The sequence below is a fragment of the Zootoca vivipara genome, chromosome 9 (genome assembly GCF_963506605.1).
Source record: "Zootoca vivipara chromosome 9, rZooViv1.1, whole genome shotgun sequence".
In the NCBI taxonomy this organism is placed as follows: Eukaryota; Metazoa; Chordata; class Lepidosauria; order Squamata; family Lacertidae; genus Zootoca; species Zootoca vivipara.
Genome location: NC_083284.1, coordinates 16,187,931 through 16,208,973, shown reverse-complemented (window position 1 = coordinate 16,208,973; position 21,043 = coordinate 16,187,931). Strand labels below are relative to the sequence as shown.

Below are 21,043 nucleotides of genomic sequence, written 5' to 3'. Positions count from 1 at the left end.
AGAGGAAAGACTCACTGCTGATGCTCTGTGAGTTGAAATCTCAATGCCTGCCTCTCAGAAGGGCAATCAAGTTATTTCCATTTCCTTTCCAGGGAATTTGTTACACACACACACACACACACACACACACACACACACAGAGAGAGAGAGAGAGAGAGAGAGAGAGAGAGAGAGAGAGATGGTTGCCCCCACACAAAGTTAATTTGCCTTCCATTTTAACGTGGGTGGGGACAGAAAAGGAAAAGATAGACCACCCACTGGCCACCTTGACTAGCAATAAAATCCCCCCCTACCACCTGAAGGGAATCACAATGTGTGCCCTATTTATTTTGAATTTTATTAGTGGGGTAATGATGTGATGATTGAATTGAATGGGGGTAGTTTATAAAGAGGAAATGATTTCAGATTGATTTCTGGATGATCTCGGTGATAAATTAATTGAGTAAGAACTTATTTGGGTGATCTTATTGGGGTGCAAATCAATTTAAAGATTTGAGGGGAGTGATTTGCATGGGTAAGTAATTGGCTTCCCTTCTGTGAAATTTAAATTCTACTAATTATTTTCAAATTTGCATTTAGATGCATATAAATTAGCACATGTAAATTCCATGGAGATTGGTGGTCCTCTTTTACAGTGGTGCATATCCTCTTTTTTGGGCGGTGTGTCAACTGCCACCCTAGGCAGCGCCCTAAAGCCACACCCCTGGCACTTGCAACCTCTATATGATAAAGAGATGAAGATAAAGAGGAACCCAAAACAGTGGTCTAGTTGTCTCTGTGGACGGAGATTTATTGTATACAATAATGTGCGCCCCCGACAGTGTTCTCGAAGCTACGAACATGAGTTTGACCAAACTGCGGGAGGCAGTGCAAGACAGGAGTGCCTGGCGTGCTATGGTCCATGGGGTCACGAAGAGTCGGACACGACTAAACGACTAAACAACAACAACAATGTGCGCCCCATGTGAGCTTCTAGCTCAGTGGGAAATTGAACCCTGATCTCCCAGGTCCTAGTCTGACACTCTAACCACTATACCATGCTAAGGTGAGATGGTAAGCTGGAATACATCCCCTTTGCATCATTCTAAGCCCTCTTTGGCCTATCCTCTCTAGTGTGGTCATGTGTCCTTTTCAGGGGGAATGAGAAACCAAAAAGCAGGTGGGGAACCATATCTCAAGACAGCCCAATGAAGACTGGGCATGCTCAGTAGCCTTAGAATGCTTACTGGCACTCTGGGGGGGGGGGGGAGATACTGCCAGTAAGCATTCTATGGGAGAGAGAGAGAGAGAGAGAGAGAGAGAGAGAGAGAGAGAGAGAGAGAGAGAGAGAGAGAGAATGGGTTGGAGCAGGAATGAACCAAATTATCCTGGGAGTGGTCATGGCGGATTGACTGGAACACTGAACAGGAGGACTTCATACTGCAACATTTTGTTGCAGGGCCGACTCGTTCTACTTACTAATAAGGAGTTTATCCTCTGCATAGAATTGTAGAGACCCTGAGGGTCATCTAGTCCAACCTCCTGCAATGTAGGAATACAGTATGCAGCTGTTCCATACAGGGATCGAACCTACATCCTTGGCATTATCAGTACCACGCTCTAGCCAACTGAGCTATCCAGACTCATGTGGATCTTTATACAGCCAAAATGGTGCCATCCTCTTTAGCGGTGTGTGTGGCGGGAAACGAAAAGGGATGTGCGAGAGAGGACAAAAGTAATCCGAAAGGAGCTCAGGCAATGTGGAATGTTGTCTGGTTTTTGGGGGTGGAGTAGGGTTTCAAGTAAAAAATTCAGACACAAAAGTTGAGCTTTTTGGGGGGAGGTTGCAGGGTATGCTATGTGCATCGTGTGACGATGCCTTGAGGCCATCAGTGTGCCACATATCAGCTCTGTGTAAATAAGAGATCCACATTGCCTCTGTCTCAATAGTCTGTGAACCAATTTAATAAGGATGGGAAGCTATTTCAATTTGTTTCAGGATGGGCGAACAGCTTATTTTTGTCCATCACCTAAGGGGACCTAAGGACTGAATGAGCAGCGATGGCATGTACTGCCCTCTCTCCTGCTGACAAGAGTTCGGTTTGGGGAGGGCCGCTGGTACTGCAGCAATAAGAAGTTGCTGCTCTTGTAGCTACTCCATTTTCTCCGAGACAGAGAGTCAGTGCTTTCCCTCTGCGCTAAATTGCAAGCAACAACAAAAACCCCTTTCATCTGTCTCCTGCCCTATTGCACTGAATATGCAAAGTTGAAGCATGAAGAGTCAAACTGAATTAGGGTAACGATCAATCTCTCGCAATTAAAACTCAGAGTGCAGAAGACGTTCACAAAGGCGCTTGGGCACCGAACAACAACAAAGCAACATTGGACGCCTCGGTGTTTGGGACGCCACCGAACGCAGTTGGCATTTACAGCTGAACATTTTTGAGAGCCGGTGTGGCATATTGGGTAGCCTAGGATGGTGGGAGATGAGGGTTTGTATCCCAACTCAACCACGAAGCTCACTCGGCCTGGCCAGCCTAAACTACCTCGCAGGGGTGTTGTAGAGAGGATAAAATGGAGAGGAGAACCATGTAGACTCTTTGGAGGAATAATGAGACACAAATGTAAGAATGAATAAATATTCTGTGGCCTCCATTTCTCCCAGAAGGGTTGTTTGGTTTCTAGAGGCTCAGACTAAGGGAATAGGGGGGGGGAGTTTAGGGGTCAGAGCGGCAGGTGGTTTAGAAAGCCTGGAGAAAAAAGAAAAGGAAAAAGAAAACTCAAGCCTCTCTCTCACACTGACCTCCAATTTGTGGGATGGAACACTGGGGCAGACAAGTCACAACAGTTCCTAGAGTGTCCACTAACAGGAACTCACCTGGAGGGACACCTGACTACAGGTCAGTTCCTGTTCCCTCAGACATGCAAATGAGTTGGATTAGACAAAAGCCCTAGCCTGCAATCACTCGCTCTCTCTTAGCTACTTCCTCCCTCGATGAGGACACATCTCCAGAGAATCTCCAGTTAGCATGGTTCTCACTCTAGGCCTGCAGCCAAGAGTGAGACCAAATGGAGTCTTACTTTACTAAGTAGTCTCTAGATATATATGTACTTGTAACTTTTCTAAGCAAGCCTGCCTTTCTGAGATTATGCTGTAACTCAGGATGAAACTGTAAGTAAACTCTATCTTATTTTATAAACACTGTGTTGTGTATTTCTTTTAAGAGGGACAAAGGGGACCTTTGCCAGGAAGTGTAATATTGAACTATAAAGTGTAATATTGTTATAGAGATTCTAGCGAATCTAACGCACATGCTTTGCTGCGCACAAAAGGGGAATGTCACTCTGCTGATATTGGAAGCTTGCTAACACAAGCTTGGATAGGATCTATCTAATAATATATCCTAATCCACATCCCTAACATTCCCATAAAGGGTTATTACGGCCCAGGACTGCGTATTTTTGTGTATTTTTGAAGGATTGCTTTGGATTGTGATTTTGAACTGAGTAGGATTTTTTCAGTTAGAACTTCCTGGTGAGCACATGGTCTATTGTTATCCAGTGTGCCTAGGGGATTAGCTACCCCTCCCCTCCCTCAGAGTTTACAGCACTGAGAACTCAGAGGCAGTGAAGATTATTTTGCATTTTGAGATATTTTTAGAGATTTTGATTTTGGAATTTTTGGCAAATTTTTGAATTTTGAGAAATTTTTAGAATTTTGAGATTCCAAGATGGCTTTTGCAGATTTTGATAGTGGAGTTAACCTAGGATTAATGGCTTTAGATGACCACAATTACGTATTTTGGAAACAACGCCTGATAGCATTTTTAGATGCAAGGAATGTTTTGGATGCCATTGAAAATCCTATGCCTACTGGTGAAACAGAAGAGGATTTAGCAAAGATAGCAACTTGGAAACGCATGAACAGAGAGGCCAGACACATAATTTTGAGTGGACTTCGCAATAAGCATCTAACGTCAATTAATAGCAGAGATGATGCAGCGCAAATCTTAAAGGATATTGAGCGCAAGTATGGAGCATCTACAAAGAATGAATCCCGCCCCTTTCCACCAAAAGGCGAAAAGAAGGGGGGTCGTGGGCGTGCAATGATATTGCAAGAAAGAAATGTAGCTTTCCAGAGCTGTGAAGGAAAGCGCAATAAGTGGCTTCTGGACAGTGCAGCAAGCAGCCACTTCTGTTATAAAAGGGAATATTTCAATGAAATAGACAATAATAAACAGTCTGAGATTGAAATTGCTGATGGAAATGTTATAAAGTCAATAGGTGCAGGATCTTTGAACTTGAATTTCAAAGTGAACAATGAGTCTTTTGATACTACAGTGAGTAATGTTAAGTATGCACCAAAGCTGAACTGTAATCTAATAAGTGTGTCTAGCTTGGACAAGAAAGGTTTTGAAATTATATTTAAAAATGGACAATGCAATGTGATAAAAGATGGTGAAGTGTTTATTCAAGCCAAACTAATCAATGATGTGTATGAGATTGATATTTCAGAGAATGAGTCTGCAAGGGTTGCACAACCCAGCAGAAAGGATCAACCAGATCTGGAACTCTGGCACAAAAGGCTTGGACACAGGGATACCAACCTTATCCTGAAAATGCAGAAGGAAAATCTGGTAAAAGGTCTACAGGTAAAGAATTGCAGTACACCAATGCCAAACTGTACAACTTGCATAACTGAAAAGGCAGTCAAGCCTTCCTTCCCACGTTGTACAGAGAAGAGAAGCACAAAAGTCATGGACACTGTTCATACTGACCTATGTGGTCCGCTGAATGTACCTTCCCTAGGAAACAATAAGTACATTCTGATATTTATAGATGACTTCTCAAGATATTGTGTTGGATATTTTCTAGAGGAAAAGAGTCAGACACCGGAATTGTTCAAACTGTACTTAAACATGGTGAAGAACAAATTCCAGAGAGCTCCTTCCACCTTAATTTCGGATAATGGTGGAGAGTTTTGCTCACGGCAGATGAAGGCCATCATGGCACAAGAAGGCATAGCACATGTAACTACAGTTGCTTACACGCCTCAACAGAACTCCATTGCTGAGAGAAAGTTTAGGTCTATTATGGAGATGACAAGGTGCATGTTAAAAGAGGCCAACTTGTCACAGAAGCTATGGGGTGAAGCGGCGAATACGGCGATTTATTTGCAAAACAGATTGCCTACAAAGGGTGCAGAACGCACACCATTTGAACTTTGGCACGGGAGAGTCCCAAGTCTGCAGCACATACGTGTGTTTGGAAGTGTCTGTTATTACCACGTGCCCAAAGAGCGCAGACACAAGCTTGGCTCCAGAGCAAAAGCAGGTATCCTGGTTGGATATGCTCCTGGAGGAAAGGGATATAGAGTTCTAGATCCAAAGAGTGGCAGAGTAGACCCATACCATGTGGTTCATTTTGATGAACAGGGAAAGTTTGATACAAAGAACACTGTTATTGACTGTTCTAGAGAGTCACCAGATGAAGAGTTTATAAGTTTTCCTTTAGCACAAGGAACTAATATACCTTCTAGTGTCACAACACCCCCTACAGGCGACACCCCAGAAGATGCAGAGGTCCAGACCCCTGGCGGCACCAGAGACGAAGAGGAGGAGCTGTACGTGGACATGCCAGCGTTGGAGGAGGATGAGGATGCTGATGCGGTTGCACAACCAGAGGTCAGATGCTCATCCAGAACCAACAAGGGCGTTCCGCCACTACGACTGTCCTACTTTGCAGGGTCGGCGTCTCCACCAGAACCTTCCACTTGGGAAGAGGTAGAGCAGATGCCAGCCACCGAAGCCAGTCTCTGGAGGAAAGCCGCGCAGGAAGAGATTGACGCACTGCACAAGAACAAGACCTGGACACTCACAAAATTACCTGCTGGTAAGAAAGCAATTGGGAGCAAATGGGTGTTCAAGGTTAAAAGGGGTTCAGAAGGGGAGGTGCAACGTTACAAAGCAAGACTAGTGGCACAAGGTTTTTCACAGCAATATGGCCACGACTATGACCAAGTCTTTGCACCGACAGTGAGATACAGTAGCGTAAGATTACTTTTAAGCATCGCAGCATCTAAAGGGATGGAGGTGAAACACATCGATATAGCTACTGCGTTTTTGCATGGGGAAATTTCTGAAGAAATTTACATGAAGCAGCCTAAAGGTTTTATAAAGCCAAATGAGGCACATTTGGTTTGCAAGCTTCAAAAGGGACTGTATGGTTTAAAACAAGCAGCCAGAGCCTGGAACTTGAAATTGCATGGAATGCTGGTGAAACTTGGGTACAAGCAAGGTGAAGCTGACAAGTGTTTGTACACTAAGCAGAGTAATGGACAATTTTCTTATATTCTTGCCTTCGTTGACGACCTTTTAATCGCAACGTCAAATGACAGGGATTATAAAAATGTAGTCCAGCACCTCAACAAGGAAGTGCAAGTGAAGGAATTAGAACCAGTTGAGTATTACCTTGGGATTCAAGTGGAAAGAGAACAGGATGGTTCATTTCTACTCAATCAGAAGCAAAAGATAATTGAACTGTTGGAGAGTATGCAATTGCAGGATGCAAAACCCGTCGACACCCCGATGGCTACAGACTTCTTAAAGAACCAAGAGGATTCGAAGCTGCTGCCAAACAACACCGAGTATCGTTCAGCAATTGGTAAACTTTTGTATTTAGTTACCACATGCAGACCTGATTTAGCCAATGCAGTAGGGATTCTCAGCAGGAAAGTGAGTAGTCCCACTGAGCATGATTGGGTTGGTGTGAAGAGGGTGGTTCGATATCTTAAGGGTACAATGGATTGTAAATTAAAGTTACCAGCTGTCAGTGACCCTAAGCTCATTGGGTACACTGATGCTGACTGGGCGGGTGATAATTCTGATTATAAATCCACAAGCGGGCATGTCTTTATGTATGGGGGCGGAGCTATCACATGGGGCAGTTATAAACAGAAATGTATAGCTTTATCGTCTACAGAATCGGAATATGTTGCGGCTACAGAAGCGTGCAGAGAGATTTCCTGGCTGGACCAACTCCTAACAGACTTTGGCGTGGAGAGAAAGGAACCTATAAGCCTGCTGGAGGACAACCAAAGCTGTCTAAAGCTGGCGCAGAATGAGAAGTTCCTAGCACGCTCAAAACACATTGGGGTCAGGTACCACTACGTTCGCCAGATGATACAAGATGGACTTGTCGAACTGTCATACTGCTGCACTTCAGAGATGACAGCAGACATCCTAACAAAACCCCTGCCAAGACAGAGTTTCCAGAACCTGCGTGTCAAGCTGGGACTCTTGGGTGGTTGAATAAAGTTGCTTATGTTTTGTTTTGTATGTAATGAATGTTGTGAATTGCCTGAGAAGGGGTTTGTGGGATGGAACACTGGGGCAGACAAGTCACAACAGTTCCTAGAGTGTCCACTAACAGGAACTCACCTGGAGGGACACCTGACTACAGGTCAGTTCCTGTTCCCTCAGACATGCAAATGAGTTGGATTAGACAAAAGCCCTAGCCTGCAATCACTCGCTCTCTCTTAGCTACTTCCTCCCTCGATGAGGACACATCTCCAGAGAATCTCCAGTTAGCATGGTTCTCACTCTAGGCCTGCAGCCAAGAGTGAGACCAAATGGAGTCTTACTTTACTAAGTAGTCTCTAGATATATATGTACTTGTAACTTTTCTAAGCAAGCCTGCCTTTCTGAGATTATGCTGTAACTCAGGATGAAACTGTAAGTAAACTCTATCTTATTTTATAAACACTGTGTTGTGTATTTCTTTTAAGAGGGACAAAGGGGACCTTTGCCAGGAAGTGTAATATTGAACTATAAAGTGTAATATTGTTATAGAGATTCTAGCGAATCTAACGCACATGCTTTGCTGCGCACAAAAGGGGAATGTCACTCTGCTGATATTGGAAGCTTGCTAACACAAGCTTGGATAGGATCTATCTAATAATATATCCTAATCCACATCCCTAACATTCCCATACAATTGCTATCTTTCTCCCTATATGTCCATCTCTTATTCTCTCAAAGAGAAAAAGACTAGCGCTGGAAGAACATCTGTGAAAATGGGCTACTTTAGAGAAGGGAGAGAGTGAAAATAGGTAACTAGAGTGCCCATTTTGGCATCACCAAAAGAGAAGACACCAATTTACATAAAATGTGCATGTGTTAATTTATATCTATCCATCCAAACATTAGACAGAATTACTAGAATTTAAATAGAAATACACCTCAGCATAGTGTGGACCTGTATACACCTGCTCAGTCTGCTGCCCAGCTGCAAGCTGTTCATGGGAAACTTTAGGGTCACATTCAAACCATACATTTAAATCACTGTGATGCCACTTTAAACAGCTTCCCCCAAAGAATTCTGGGTGCTGTAGTTGGTTAAGAGTACTCACAGAGTTAGACTTCACAGAGTGGTTTAAGAAAAAATCCCCCTTCACAGGAAAGTGTGGCTCTGTAAGGAGAATGGAGTCTTCTAATAACTCTCAGAATTTGTAATACACTACAGCTCCCAGGATTTTTTTGGGGGAAAGGCAAGACTGTTTTAAGTGGTATGGTACCAGAGGCACCGTCTTGCATCCAATATTGGGGGGGGGGACACATGTTGTGTGAATGTGACATCATGCACATGACGCTTGATGCATGTGCGATGTTGCATCAGTAGAAGTAGAGTGTGTGTTTGCAGGCGGGAGGCTGATGTGTTTGGGGGGCCTTGATACTGGGGGGCTTGGCCCCCCGCCAGCAAATATTGAGGGGGGGCAAAGCCCCTTCCGCCCCCTATAGTTGTTGCCCCTGCCTCCTGCTTCAGCCCTCCAAACCATCTCATGTAGTGTTCCCCCAAACCCCCATGGAATTTCTGCTCCCATTTTCATTTCTGATGGAATCCTCTGAAATCTCTATCAGGGCAGTGCACTGCTTATAATGCCAACTGGCTGCTTTCTCCTTCATGCTGGTGGGGAGCCTGGTAGCAGTTCCTAGCATGTAGTAAGAGTGGGAGAGTGTCAGACGGGCTAAGAGGAGGTTTTCTCTGCCTTAAAGCTTTTGTTGACCCATTGAGGGCCAGTCCCCTCACCTCCCAGCCCCCACCGTCCCCACAGCAACACCACCTATAGCAACAGCAGCAGAGTGTTGGAGGAGATCCTTCCCTATCAGCTTGCCAAGGTAAAGCTCAGAATTGTCATTGGAGAGGGTTCTTTTTATTCTATGCTGCCGGAAATTTTAAATGCTGCATTATGCATTCTACTTTGCGGTTTACAATGGTACCTTTATGGTTTTTTATTGTTACCGTAAGCTGCTCGGGGGTACTTGGTTAATGGGTGGCACATAAATACTATTAATGAATGAATGAATGAATATGTAAATCTCGGGCTGCTCTCTGCTGGCAGTGTGGCTGGGGAATTAGAGTGGAAAAGGCTGAGGGGAAGGGGTTGGGAGAGAGAGCAGAGAAAAGGGAATCTCCACCTGTTTAAACTAGGCTAGGTGGTTCGATAGACAGCAGGTGTCTGTTGAAGCAGGGGAGAAATTGCTCAGGAGGTGTGCCCCTCCTGTGACAGTTTCTTCAGGTATAGCCCTGCTGCAAGAGACAAAGGAGAGGGGGTGGCAGGAGAATACTAAGATTGGAGGGCTGCCCCCCACTCTCCCCCTCTGTCTGAGAGTTCTGACTAAAGCCCAGAGAAAGCTGGAACTCTGGTATAAGGATTCCAGATTGATAATTTGGCAATTCTGGTATGACTTGTTGGCACCTGTCTGTCTCAAGGGACCATGGAGTGTGTCTTCAGGGGTAAAGTCAAACAGCTGCATTAGCAGCACTGAAATGACCACCCTGGGGCGCAAGCCTGGATAGTGTGTATGGAGGTTCTGGGCTTCCCAGATGACTCACGGATGTGTTTCAAAGGAAAGCAGAGCAATATGTTTGGCACTAGTTTAGCTGCAGGAGTTGCTGGAAGGAGGTGTACAAGGTGCCCTCCAACCATCTTAGGTGCGTGCACTCACTCACAGAGTTAGAGACATAGTAGCAGCAGACTGCTCAAAAGCATATAGCATTCTTGAGCTCCACCATGACTGCCTATTGCTAGCCAGCTCCAAAAGCTCATGGCCCTTTTTCCTTCTCTGCCCGTATTTTAAAACGTGCAACCTGCTCCTTTCAACCTTCACCTTGCTAGCTACTACAACTTTCTTCCCCAATGGGCCATGAGCGTTGATTAAGGAAGCACCAATGGGTAACCCGATGGTTTTCCCAGTAGTGATCTATGGAAGTGAGAGCTGGACCATAAAGAAGGCTGATCGCCGAAGAATTGATGCTTTTGAATTATGGGCTGGAGGAGACTCTTGAGAGTCCCATGGACTGCGAGAAGATCAAACCTATCCATTCTGGAGGAAATCAGCCCTGCATGCTCACTGGAAGGACAGATCCTGAAGCTGAGGATCTGTCCTTCCACATACTTTGGCCACTTCATGAGAAGAGAAGACTCTCAGGAAAAGACCCTGATGTTGGGAAAGATTGAGGGCACAAGGAGAAGGGGACGACAGAGGACGAGATGATTGGACAGTGTTCTCGAAGCTACCAACATGAGTTTGACCAATTTGCGGGAGGCAGTGGAATACAGGAGTGCCTGGCGTCCTCTGGTCCATGGGGTCACGAAGAGTCGGACACGACTAAACAACAACAACAATGGATAACCATAACCCAGCAGGCTATACAAGAACATGGGGCATGGGGGTAAGCAATGAAGATATTATTGAACTCCAATTCCCATCAGTCTGAGCCAGCACGATCAATGGTCAGGAATGATGAGAGTTATAGTCCAACAACATCTCGAAGGCACTGTGTTGGCTCCCCTGACCTAGAGAAAAGAATACATTATTTTCACTTGGATAGCTCAGTTGATTAGAGCGTGGCGGTGATAAAGCCAAGGTTGCAGGTTCGATACCCACATATGACGACTGCATATTCCTGAATTGCAAGGGGTTGGGCTAGATGACCCTCAAGGTCCCTTCCAACTCCACAATTCTATGAATCTATGAACAGAATAGCATATTCTATAAACACCGTAACAATTCCTTGGGCCATGGATCATTGATGAAGTACATGGCTTTCAAATAGAAAAGCACGGATTCCACCCTTGCCATCTCCAGTTAAAGAATGTCAGGTATCAGTTGTGAAAAAAGACTCCTACATGAGATCCTTGAAAGCCAATAAGGAATACTGAGCTAGATGGACCAGCGGACAGAGGTAGCTACATATTTCTATTCCCACTTCCCACCGTCCTGGAAATAATCTTTGTCACATATATGCGTTGAATGCAAAACTGCCTGTTGTGAAGGAGCAGCTTTGGCTGGAACATGGCAAAGTTTCGCATGGAAAGATGCTGTTCAGCCTGCAAAAAAGGCCGAGGCACTTCATCCACACAGCTGCTGACTTCTGCTGTTTCACTGCTGCGCAGAAAATGCTTCCAGCGGTTTAAGGCAGAATGAGTAAGCAGCGAGATATGAAATAAAGTGGAAACATTATTGAAGCCCCAATCCACTTTAAACTTCCTGCGTGCTTGATTATCAGATGAACTGCAAGCACTTGACTCGAGGCATGTCTTGAGCGTGTGCACCGAGGTGGAAGGAATGGAAATAAAGAAAAAGATGACGGGGGACATAAAAGAATAAAAATGCCTTTGCCATTCACCAATTTACCTTATTGTGCACAAAACAATGTCATTTTGTCAAAGGCGTCTCTCCTGAAATATCGTTTTATATTTGATCTCAGATTATTTAGTCGCTATAAAAACTAGTGCTAATTTGGTCTGGATTGACCTGGATTCCATGATTCCACAGTCCTCTTGCAAAGCGCACTCAACCCTTTCCTACTAAATTAGGGACCTGGATGCAAATTCCATCCTTACACTCCATAACCATTTGACTAGATTTCCCCAGAGCATCTTGGAACAATGCACTGTTCAGCCACAGTGAATTAGCTGTAGGCTGTTCCTTAAGCACAACCCACCTTGCACAGCCTCCACTTCCTCTGTTCCCTTGGCGAGACCCTTCTGCAGGCTTACATCAAGAGTCCTACCAGGGAGCTGAATAAAGCCCCGTAAACAGCAGTTAATTTACCAACCCCTGTGTGAAGCCTAATTTCTGCCGTCACCATTCGACAACACAGGAACAGAGATTCCACGGGACCCCACAGAGTTGCCCTCCTGACAGCGATGCCAATGTCACATGCAGGGATTGTGACCTTTTCACCATTCCCGTAAGTGACAGTGAGGGCAGCTCTGTGGGGCCACCTAGATTTGCTGGGGATTTGAACTTGGGACTTAACTGGACTCAAAATGTTGGTGGCGGTGTGATGTGTACTAGTTATGGCCTCTTCCAGCTAGTTCCAAGTGGACCAGGGCTCCCAGTGCAAAATTACAGCTTTGACTTCCAGGGCTCTCTGCTCACGTGCAGAATCTCATTCTCCACAACGAGAGCATTTGAAGAACATAATATTTCATTCTTATAGCATCCAAGCCATGCAGCTGGGAAGGGCCATGGCTCACAGGCAGAGCACAGGCGCTGAATGCAAAAGGTCCCAGGTTCAACCCTTGACACCTCCACATGGGATTGAGAAGGGCTTGAAACCTTGGACAGTCAGTGTCAACCCGTGTCAACAATACTGGCCTAGATGGACTTCCCATAAGGCATCTTCCTATGTCCCTAAAGAAATCCGTGTGGATAAGTTGCAAGTTTGGGCAACGTCGCTAGTAGTAATATTAAAAAGCCTTACCTGCTTCTGAAGCAGTGTCTGTGTTTCTCTGCATTCGTCCAGCCTGGTTTGCGGTTGTGCCCACTGGGATCTTTTTCACTGGCGGTGGCTTTTTAGAAATGGGAGGAGTTGCCTTCAGACGTTTGGTAATAGCATCCACTGCCCCATCTAGGGACTTGTCTACATACCAGGTTAGATTGGATAGGATTGTTCCTGCTTTGACCTCCAGCATGGATTCGGTGAGCTCTTGCAAGCCTTTCTGAAATAGCAAGTTGTCTGGATGAGCAGCTTTCACTAACCTGGGGATGCTGGCATTCATTCCCTTCAGGCTCCCGGAGACAACCTCACACAAGCTCCGTGCTTCATAGGCAGTCTTGTTTAACACAGGGATGGTCACAGAGAAGCGTATGGATTTGGCTTCTAGCGCCCTGATTCTGGAACTCAAGGCCTGAACCTGAAGAGAGACCACTTTATCCTTTTCCGTGGAAGCAGCTTTGATGTTTCTTACTGTGACGCAGTTGTTTGCTAAAAACTTGGTTATTTTTGTTTCCACTGCTGCCAGGCGACCTTCATAATCTTCATTTTTCTGAGTGGAGCGTGACCCCTTTCCATCCAGGTGGCCAATGTCATGATGTTGCTCTTGAAGGTTTAATGTTGCATTTAGATTATGGTGAACTGTGCTGAGATCACCAGATGAAGAAGAAGAATGGATGGCGTTTGAAGTAAAGCCCCCTTTCCTGTTCTCATTGACTAGCACCTGAAAGGATTCATTCATCTCTTGAAACCGAGGTATTAATGTCAATATGCTTTCCATCTTCTCAGTGCTACTACAGCAGGCCTTCGTTTCATTCTTCATGGTACTCAATGTTTCTTTGAGCACATAGTTATCCTGGATCGTATCAATGGCACTGTTGATAACCATCATGGTCTTGTTTAAGCCATCCTCCATTAAAATGAAACATTCATTAATACGCCTCTCAGAGATTTCATTGTAAGCCTGAGCCTCATCTTTAAGCTCCTTCTTGCTTTTGATGAGTTCTTCAGTGGTCGAACTTAGTCCTGCCACAACACTGGTTAAATTTTCCAGCTTTTTGCTTATAGCTTCCGTTGCAATCTGTTGCTCATATTCTGATGTAAGGCTGAAGGGAACCCCTTGCTCAATCAAGGGCTGGAGGATCTCCATATCATAACAGAGGTCGTTAATTTGCTCGTTCATCTTGTCCATCTTATCATCCAAGGGAAACACAAGGTTCTCCATGCTTTTATTTAAGGAGTGCATATTCTCTTCCATGCCCTTCAGTCGTGTTTGGAAGTCCCGGCGGCATTTGGACAATATGCTGCTGCACTCTCCATGTAAGTTATCTCTCTGGATCTCCAACGCTACGGTGAGATTACTGATCTTGCTGTCTTGGACTCTGAGGTCATCATAGAGCTGCAGAACCATCAGACTCTGTGTTTTCACTTTCTCGTGAAGACCAACCATGTAATCTGTAAGATTATCGGTTATTGAGTTACCTGTTGTTGGGATGTTCTGGTCTGAGATCCGTTCAGCTGTCAACAGCTGCTCATGCACTTCTTTCATTTGAGTCAGAGTCTTGTTCAGAGATTCATAGTATATGTTGCTTTTTGAACTTTGGTGCTCCAAGGCTGCCTCTATAGACCTCTGATGTTCCTGCAGGTCTTCGATTGGCTTCTCACATGTAATGCTTATATCCTCTTCAATATGGAGGATCTGGGTCCTTATATCTAGGATTTCTACCCTCGTGGGCCTGCTTTCTATCTCCGCAGCCACTTTGTGGTGAGAAGCATTCAAGCTTTTGATCATTTGTTTGATGTTCTCAAGATCTGCAGACAGACCAGACGTAATCTTGAAAATCTGGGCCACTGTCTCTTGTGTTTCACTCTGGGATGCTTTTACCTGCTCTCTTACAATTTCTTTCACTAGCTCAGCAATGCTTTTGGACTTGAGATCTAGAGGGGGGAAAGACACAGTGCCTTAATAAATAAAGAGCAGGTTGGGGGGAAAGGGAAGCAAAAATTCAATACTTAAGCATTATGTATGTATCTATGTTTGTATAGCAATCACACTCTCCCCACCTCTTATGCGGTGGATTATTTCTGTTGCTAAATCTCAAGAGGGTTCTGTGTTTGAATAGTGCTTGTGCTAGTTGCTCTCATCCTTTTAATCAGTTTTGCTGTCCTGAGGGAGAAGCCATAATATGCTGTTCCCTGCAATTATAGACTACTATGACAAGGTGAAATGTAACCATGGCTTCTAGCTTAGTAGACCATAGATTTAAAAGACCTATCACTCAGACAGATACACTTTCCAGGAAAACGGTAGACTGTCAGGAAGACAGCAGAGGCTCTCAATATATTTTAATTGTCAGCCACCTAATTAGCACTGAAAGCACCTCCTGAATTTTGTTATTTCAAAGTGAAAAAGGAAACAGAACTAGTCTGCCCTGCCTTTTCAAGAGGGTGCAAGTGAACTTTTTTTTGGGGGGGGGGATGCAATAGCATCCTGTAATGCCTTAAAGGCAGACACATTTTTTGTGGCCCAAGATTGAATAGGCTGGAATCTACTTATTAGATCAGCTGTCACCAACCCAGTGCTTGAGGACCCCGTGGTGTTGCCAAAGTCTTCCACTGTGCCCCTGGGCAGGTAGCCCAGACTATGAACTTTCATTTTTTAAAAAATCAAGTCTCTAGCTCTCCTAGAAAGAAAGTTATGGGTCAAAATGTGCAGGCACTTTCTAAGCAGTGATACTGGAACTAAATACTGGGGAATGCTCCCTGCTGCTGTTGGACAGTAACAGCATCAGTGTGCATGCACACATGTGTAAAATGAATATTTTTGTGATCTCCACAAAGAGGACCAGCAGGTCACAGGTGACTTCTCATGGTGAGCATAAGGTTGTCTGGGGCCGGCTGTCTCTTTAATGTCCTGTGATGCCACCACTACCCCAGCACTCTCTCAAAATCCAAAATGTGCCCACCATTCCAAAAAGGTTGCCAACCCCTGTTTTATTACGGTTCTGATGAAGCATGTTCCAGACTACAAAAGGCTGTGATCCAATAATTTTCTTAAGATGCTACAGCTCGCAAGCACAGGTAATGGGCAAGGTAAAATGAATTGTAGCCCAGCAAGATCTGGTGGGCACTACATTGGAGAAACCTGGGTATTGAAACTTGCTTAATCTAAATAATATATCCCAGTTTTACAGCGGCCCTTTAAAGTACGCTTCACGCAGAGTATACGCAGTCAGAAGTTGACCTGGCTAAGAAAACACCACCAAGAGCATAGGGAATTATCTCCCTTATATGAAACCCCTTACTAGCTGCACACTTGTAAAAGTATGCAGATGAAAATACAAACGGTTGGGTTTCTTTAACTGAAAAACAAACTGACTCTAAAGAGACTTTAAACTAAAGATAAATGCTTTCTCTCTTAGCAATGTTATCTACCCACTTTCCAAACCTCCCACAAAACTCCCATTAAACTACCCGAGAATTAACAGCAAACTAGCATTATAACTAAGCAACTCTCATACTAAGATTCAACTAAGGAATCTCTTAAACCGAGAGTCTCTCTTACTAAGATTCAACTTGGAATCTCTTAACCTGAGAACAACTGAGAGAGTGCTCTACTAAGAGATGAATCAAACTGAAAGATCTAACTAAGAGATACGGAAGGCTTTCTGGCAGAGCCTTATATACAAGAAGCAGAGCCCACGCCTGTGAGCAATTAACAGAAACAGACAGTATTTACATTAGACCGGCTCTAAAGTATTCAAAAAATCCAACAACCACAATGACTCTCCGCAGGAAAGTGGCAATGAAGCAGCAGCAGTGGCAGGAGCAATATTATCCCCCACACCTCCCAAGGTCAACAACTACTCCATACTGAAGAATTAGAAAGCCATATAAGAAGGAATAAGAGATGAGCACCCGGCACATTTCACTATTCCCTTCAGTGTGGGCTGAAACAGGCAGCATGACTGTAGCCATCTTGAATATTTAGTTTCTGAGTATGAGTGGCAAGCACCTGCACCGCTCATATTTAGTTAAATGCAACAAAGCAGTGGCAGATGTATGTATTTATATACACTTTTATCCACCCTGTGTGAGAAAACCCTCTTCAGTTAGCATACAGAGTACACAACAAACAAGTATAATTTAGATGAATTAGCTTTGATTTAGAAAGGCGTCTGAGTTCAATCTATTCAGCTGCATCTTTAATATCAATGATTATGGGTTAAAGTGACAATATGGTTGAATAGCAGGTTTTTTTTTAAATAATAATAATAATGCTCTATCACATAGAAAAGAAAATGCAAAACATTGTATATCCATCTATATCTTTCATCTATGATCTACCTATCTGTCTATCTAGGCATTGGTGTACAAAGCCATATACATCTTAGAACCAGAATAATTTAAATATCCTCCCACTCCCAACATACTCAACTGATGGCTGCATTCTGCAGTACAAAGCATCCTTCAGATACAATCATAATTCTGCACAATATCAAAATTGGAACTTTTGGAACTCCCTTCCACTTTATATCAGACAGAAGCCTTTTCTATTGCATTTTGGCATCTGCTAAAGATGTTCATCTTCTCAACGGAGGTCTATCCCAGCTGATATCTAAATTTGATTTTTATGTAGGTGCTGTTGCTTTGGGCTGTTTTTTTTTAAAAAATGTTATAGATGTAATTGTTTAATATATGTTTTAATTATACTGTAAATCACTTTGGGATGCTTCGTGGGAAATATTCTACAGTACACTAAGTAGAAATTGAGGTTTTAAGCTGGTGTAATCATTAGTATAAGAACATGAGCAAAAAAATCGCAAACTTTCACCTAACCTGAGGCAGAAAAAGAAAAGGGGAAGAAAGAGAAGGTTTAACTAAACAGAATACAAGGAGGGATTTGTGACAGGAATTGCATGTGGCCACATGATGTCGAAACAAAGACTTGTCTTGTGGGGGTCAATTAAAGAATTCCCTCATCTCTTGCCAAATCCTAAATCAGTGCTAATTGGCTAAAGAAACTTAAACAATCACTAATTGTTTAACAGAGTAAAAGCCACCCTGAACCAAAATGAAATAATCTCCTCAGAAGATTATGTTTCTGTGGGGCTCTACGAGCAGAAAAGCTCTGGAAGATGAGAAGAATTACATTAAAACCCATAACTTTGTACTTGTTTACTTATCCTGCTCTCCTCTAACAAAGTGTTCAGTGTTCAGACAGTCTAGATTTATAAGACCCTTGGCCCAATTCTCCTTATTCCGAAACATTAACCCGAATGCAACTACAGCAAAATATTTCAGCTGACAAGTGCAACAAAGCGCACAAAGGAAGGCATGAAACTTCGAGCTCAGTGTCTGAAAGGGAAGCTTCATGGTCTTCCAAGGGCTCTAAGCACCTCACCTCAGTAATTCTTACAGCAGCTGCTGTTCTTCACCCATATAGGCTGAGATAAAGGGGTTTGCCTGAGGCCACCTACTGAGTTTGTAGCACCTGAGTCAGAACTCCCCAGACATCAGTTGGATATGTTGGGACTGAGATGATGCTTAAGGTATCCTGGACCCAAGTTGCATAGGGCTTTGTACACCTATCTGTACACCCGGGAGTTTCCCCCATCTTTAGACTCAGAGAGGCAGAGCAGCTTGGAAATAAGACACCCCCTCCACCACTACCACCCGTATCAGGAAATACCTAGACTTATTTCTGTGCCGAAATGAATTTGTCTTCTCTGCCCTCTCCCTTTCTCTAACACACCGACAACTCAGCATGTGACCAGGGCCCCTTCTACACCATACATTTAAAGCACTGTGATACTGCTTCAAAGAGTCATGGCCTCCCTCAATGAATTCTGGGAGCTGCAGTGTGTTAAGGGGGCTGAGAGCATGTCATCCGGAAGCATGTGGCAATGGAGCAAGCAGCCATGGAATGGCAAGGAACAAAGCCAGCTAAAGTCCTCTTTTGTCTGTTTCTTGCAGGTGGCAGATGTGCTCCTAGATGGCATCTTTTGGAAAGTCCTGAGGTTGCTGAGGTTTTGTTTGTTTTTTTTTGAAACAACAACAGCACAGTGATCTTCTTCTAATAAATTTATCTATATAAGGGGCTGCTGCATTGGAAGCAATATTAGTTATTGAAATGCAGTTGAGTTTTGAGCACTTGTATGTGTTAGCAAAGCCAAAGAATAACAGCAGAGTTTTAGGGAAAGGGGGTGGGAGAGAAGTAAGTCTTGACATGCATACTGCATCTTGTGAAATAGCCCAGCAAACTCTTCTGCTGCTTAGATGAAGAGGTTGCCAGAGGGTTTTTCCAGCTGAGTAATATAATGGGAAGTAGGTGGTGGAGGAGGGTGATTTTGTTAAAGATGTGATTCCATAAGGTGGCATGAGCATCACTTGGCCATGTACTCATTCATTTAAAACAAGGTGGATTAAAGGTGTTTTCGTATTTAAAAAAAAATGCAAAGAAGAAAATCAAAACAGTTGCCACTTCTCTCTTAATTTCCATATGAAAAGAAATCACATATTGAATATTCTCTTAAACTGCCAGGGCATTCCCTTCTTTCTTTCTTTTTTGCAAGAAAACAAGTGAGAGATTCTATGACTAAGGTCAAGCTTACATGGCTCTTTCATTCAGCAGCAATCTCATTGTTCTTTCTGCCTACCGGTAGCTATGTATCTTCATTGAGTTTAATGGTGGCATGTCACAGCTAGACATTCATCCTCCTGCCACCCACCAAGGCTCGCAGAAGTCATCACCCCCCCTCTCTCCCAGCTCTCCTCAATTTGACTTTTAATGGAAGGGTGGAGAGGAATGAGGACGGTTCAGAGGTCCTTTTAGGTTATGCAAAGGTCATCTCTGAAAATACGGTGGAAGGTTGCAAAAAACAAATGCAGAAGGTGGGACAGATCCAGCATAAATCTAATACAGGCGGAAAGCAGGAAGGCAGGAAGTAGAAGGGCACTCTTAAGTAAAGAAAGGCATTGAGGCCTCCAAGCTTGGCTTGGGCTACATTTCCAAGCTCTCATAGAATCTTAGAATGGTAGGGTAAAGTTGGAAGGGATACGGATAGTCATCTAGTCCAACTTTCTGCAACCCAGGAATCTCAGAATCATGCTACACCAATTATTAAACTTTATAGATACAGTAGTGTGATTTGAAGAAAGGGAGAGAGTGCCCAGAATGACAATTTACTGGGCCATTTTTTTAATTTTATTTTTTTACTATTAGTTTGTTTGTTTCTTCCCACGAAAAATCCAAAAGCAATTTAACAATAAATCATGATTTAATCTCTGCTGAATCTCTGTTGTCAGGGTGTTCCACAGGACTGGGCCGATGACACCCAAGGCTTGATTTCTCACTGTTGTCAAATGAGCTTCACCAATTCTGGGAATGACCAAACACCCATGTTCTGGACTCCAGCTCATTAATATCAGGCAGACTTTGCTTTTATATCGTTTCTGATGCCTGCTAAAACACTCTCATTCAGGCAAGCTTCTCCAGACATGTTATTTCATTATGTATATCTGCTGTTAAACTGTTGGTTTTACCTATATTTTGATCATTTTATTTATTGATTTTATTGGCATCTTCGTATAACTATTTTATGCAATTTTATGTAAACCACTTAGAGGTTTATTTATTCATTTTTAGATTGAGCACTCTATCAATCATGTTCAATGAATGAATGAATGAATGAATGAATTTAGAACTCATAGATGAGCAGGAATGAAGAAGAAGAAAAAAGACAAAGACAAAAATGTAAATGAAATAGGCTACATTCTAGACTAGAGGCACACTCAGGCCAAAATGAAGGATGGAGAAGTGTGAATGGTTTCAACGAGGAAAGAGTGAAGCACATATCTAAACCTTGGGACATATGCCCAGAGAAGTGGGCATTCCCACAATGGAATACCCACAATTCTTTTGGACTACAACTCCCATCAGCCCCTGCCAGGATGGCCAATGGTCAAGGAATGATGGGAACAGGAATCCAGCAATATCTGAAGAGCCATAACTTATCCATCTCTGTTGTTGCAGGATTGCAGGATTCTATTTTGCAATCATGCTAGGACTGCATGAAAATTGAAAGTAATCACTGGACTGTAGGGGCAGGCATAAAGATGGAGAAAGAAGAATATAGAGAAGTGGAAATAAATCTTCCTTTGGGGGATAAGGAGCTGGAGAGAAAGAGATGCTGAGGTTGGGAATCAATCTTCTGTTGGTAGAAGAGTTGCTCTGCAAGGCTGGCAGAACAATGCAGAGAGCAGTACCCAAATATGC

The 21,043-nt window shown here is 43.6% G+C and overlaps 1 protein-coding gene across 2 annotated transcripts in view; it reads right to left on the bottom strand.

Annotated features, from left to right (window-relative positions):
* The window catches only part of MMRN1 (multimerin 1), a 70,927-nt gene that overhangs the window by 9,904 nt on the left and 39,980 nt on the right, over positions 1 to 21,043 (bottom strand). For both annotated transcript variants that reach the window (XM_035113050.2, XM_035113051.2), the window contains exon 6: positions 12,754 to 14,703. In XM_035113050.2, the coding sequence (XP_034968941.2) occupies positions 12,754 to 14,703 (1,950 nt within the window). The remainder of the gene's footprint in view (positions 1 to 12,753; positions 14,704 to 21,043) is intronic.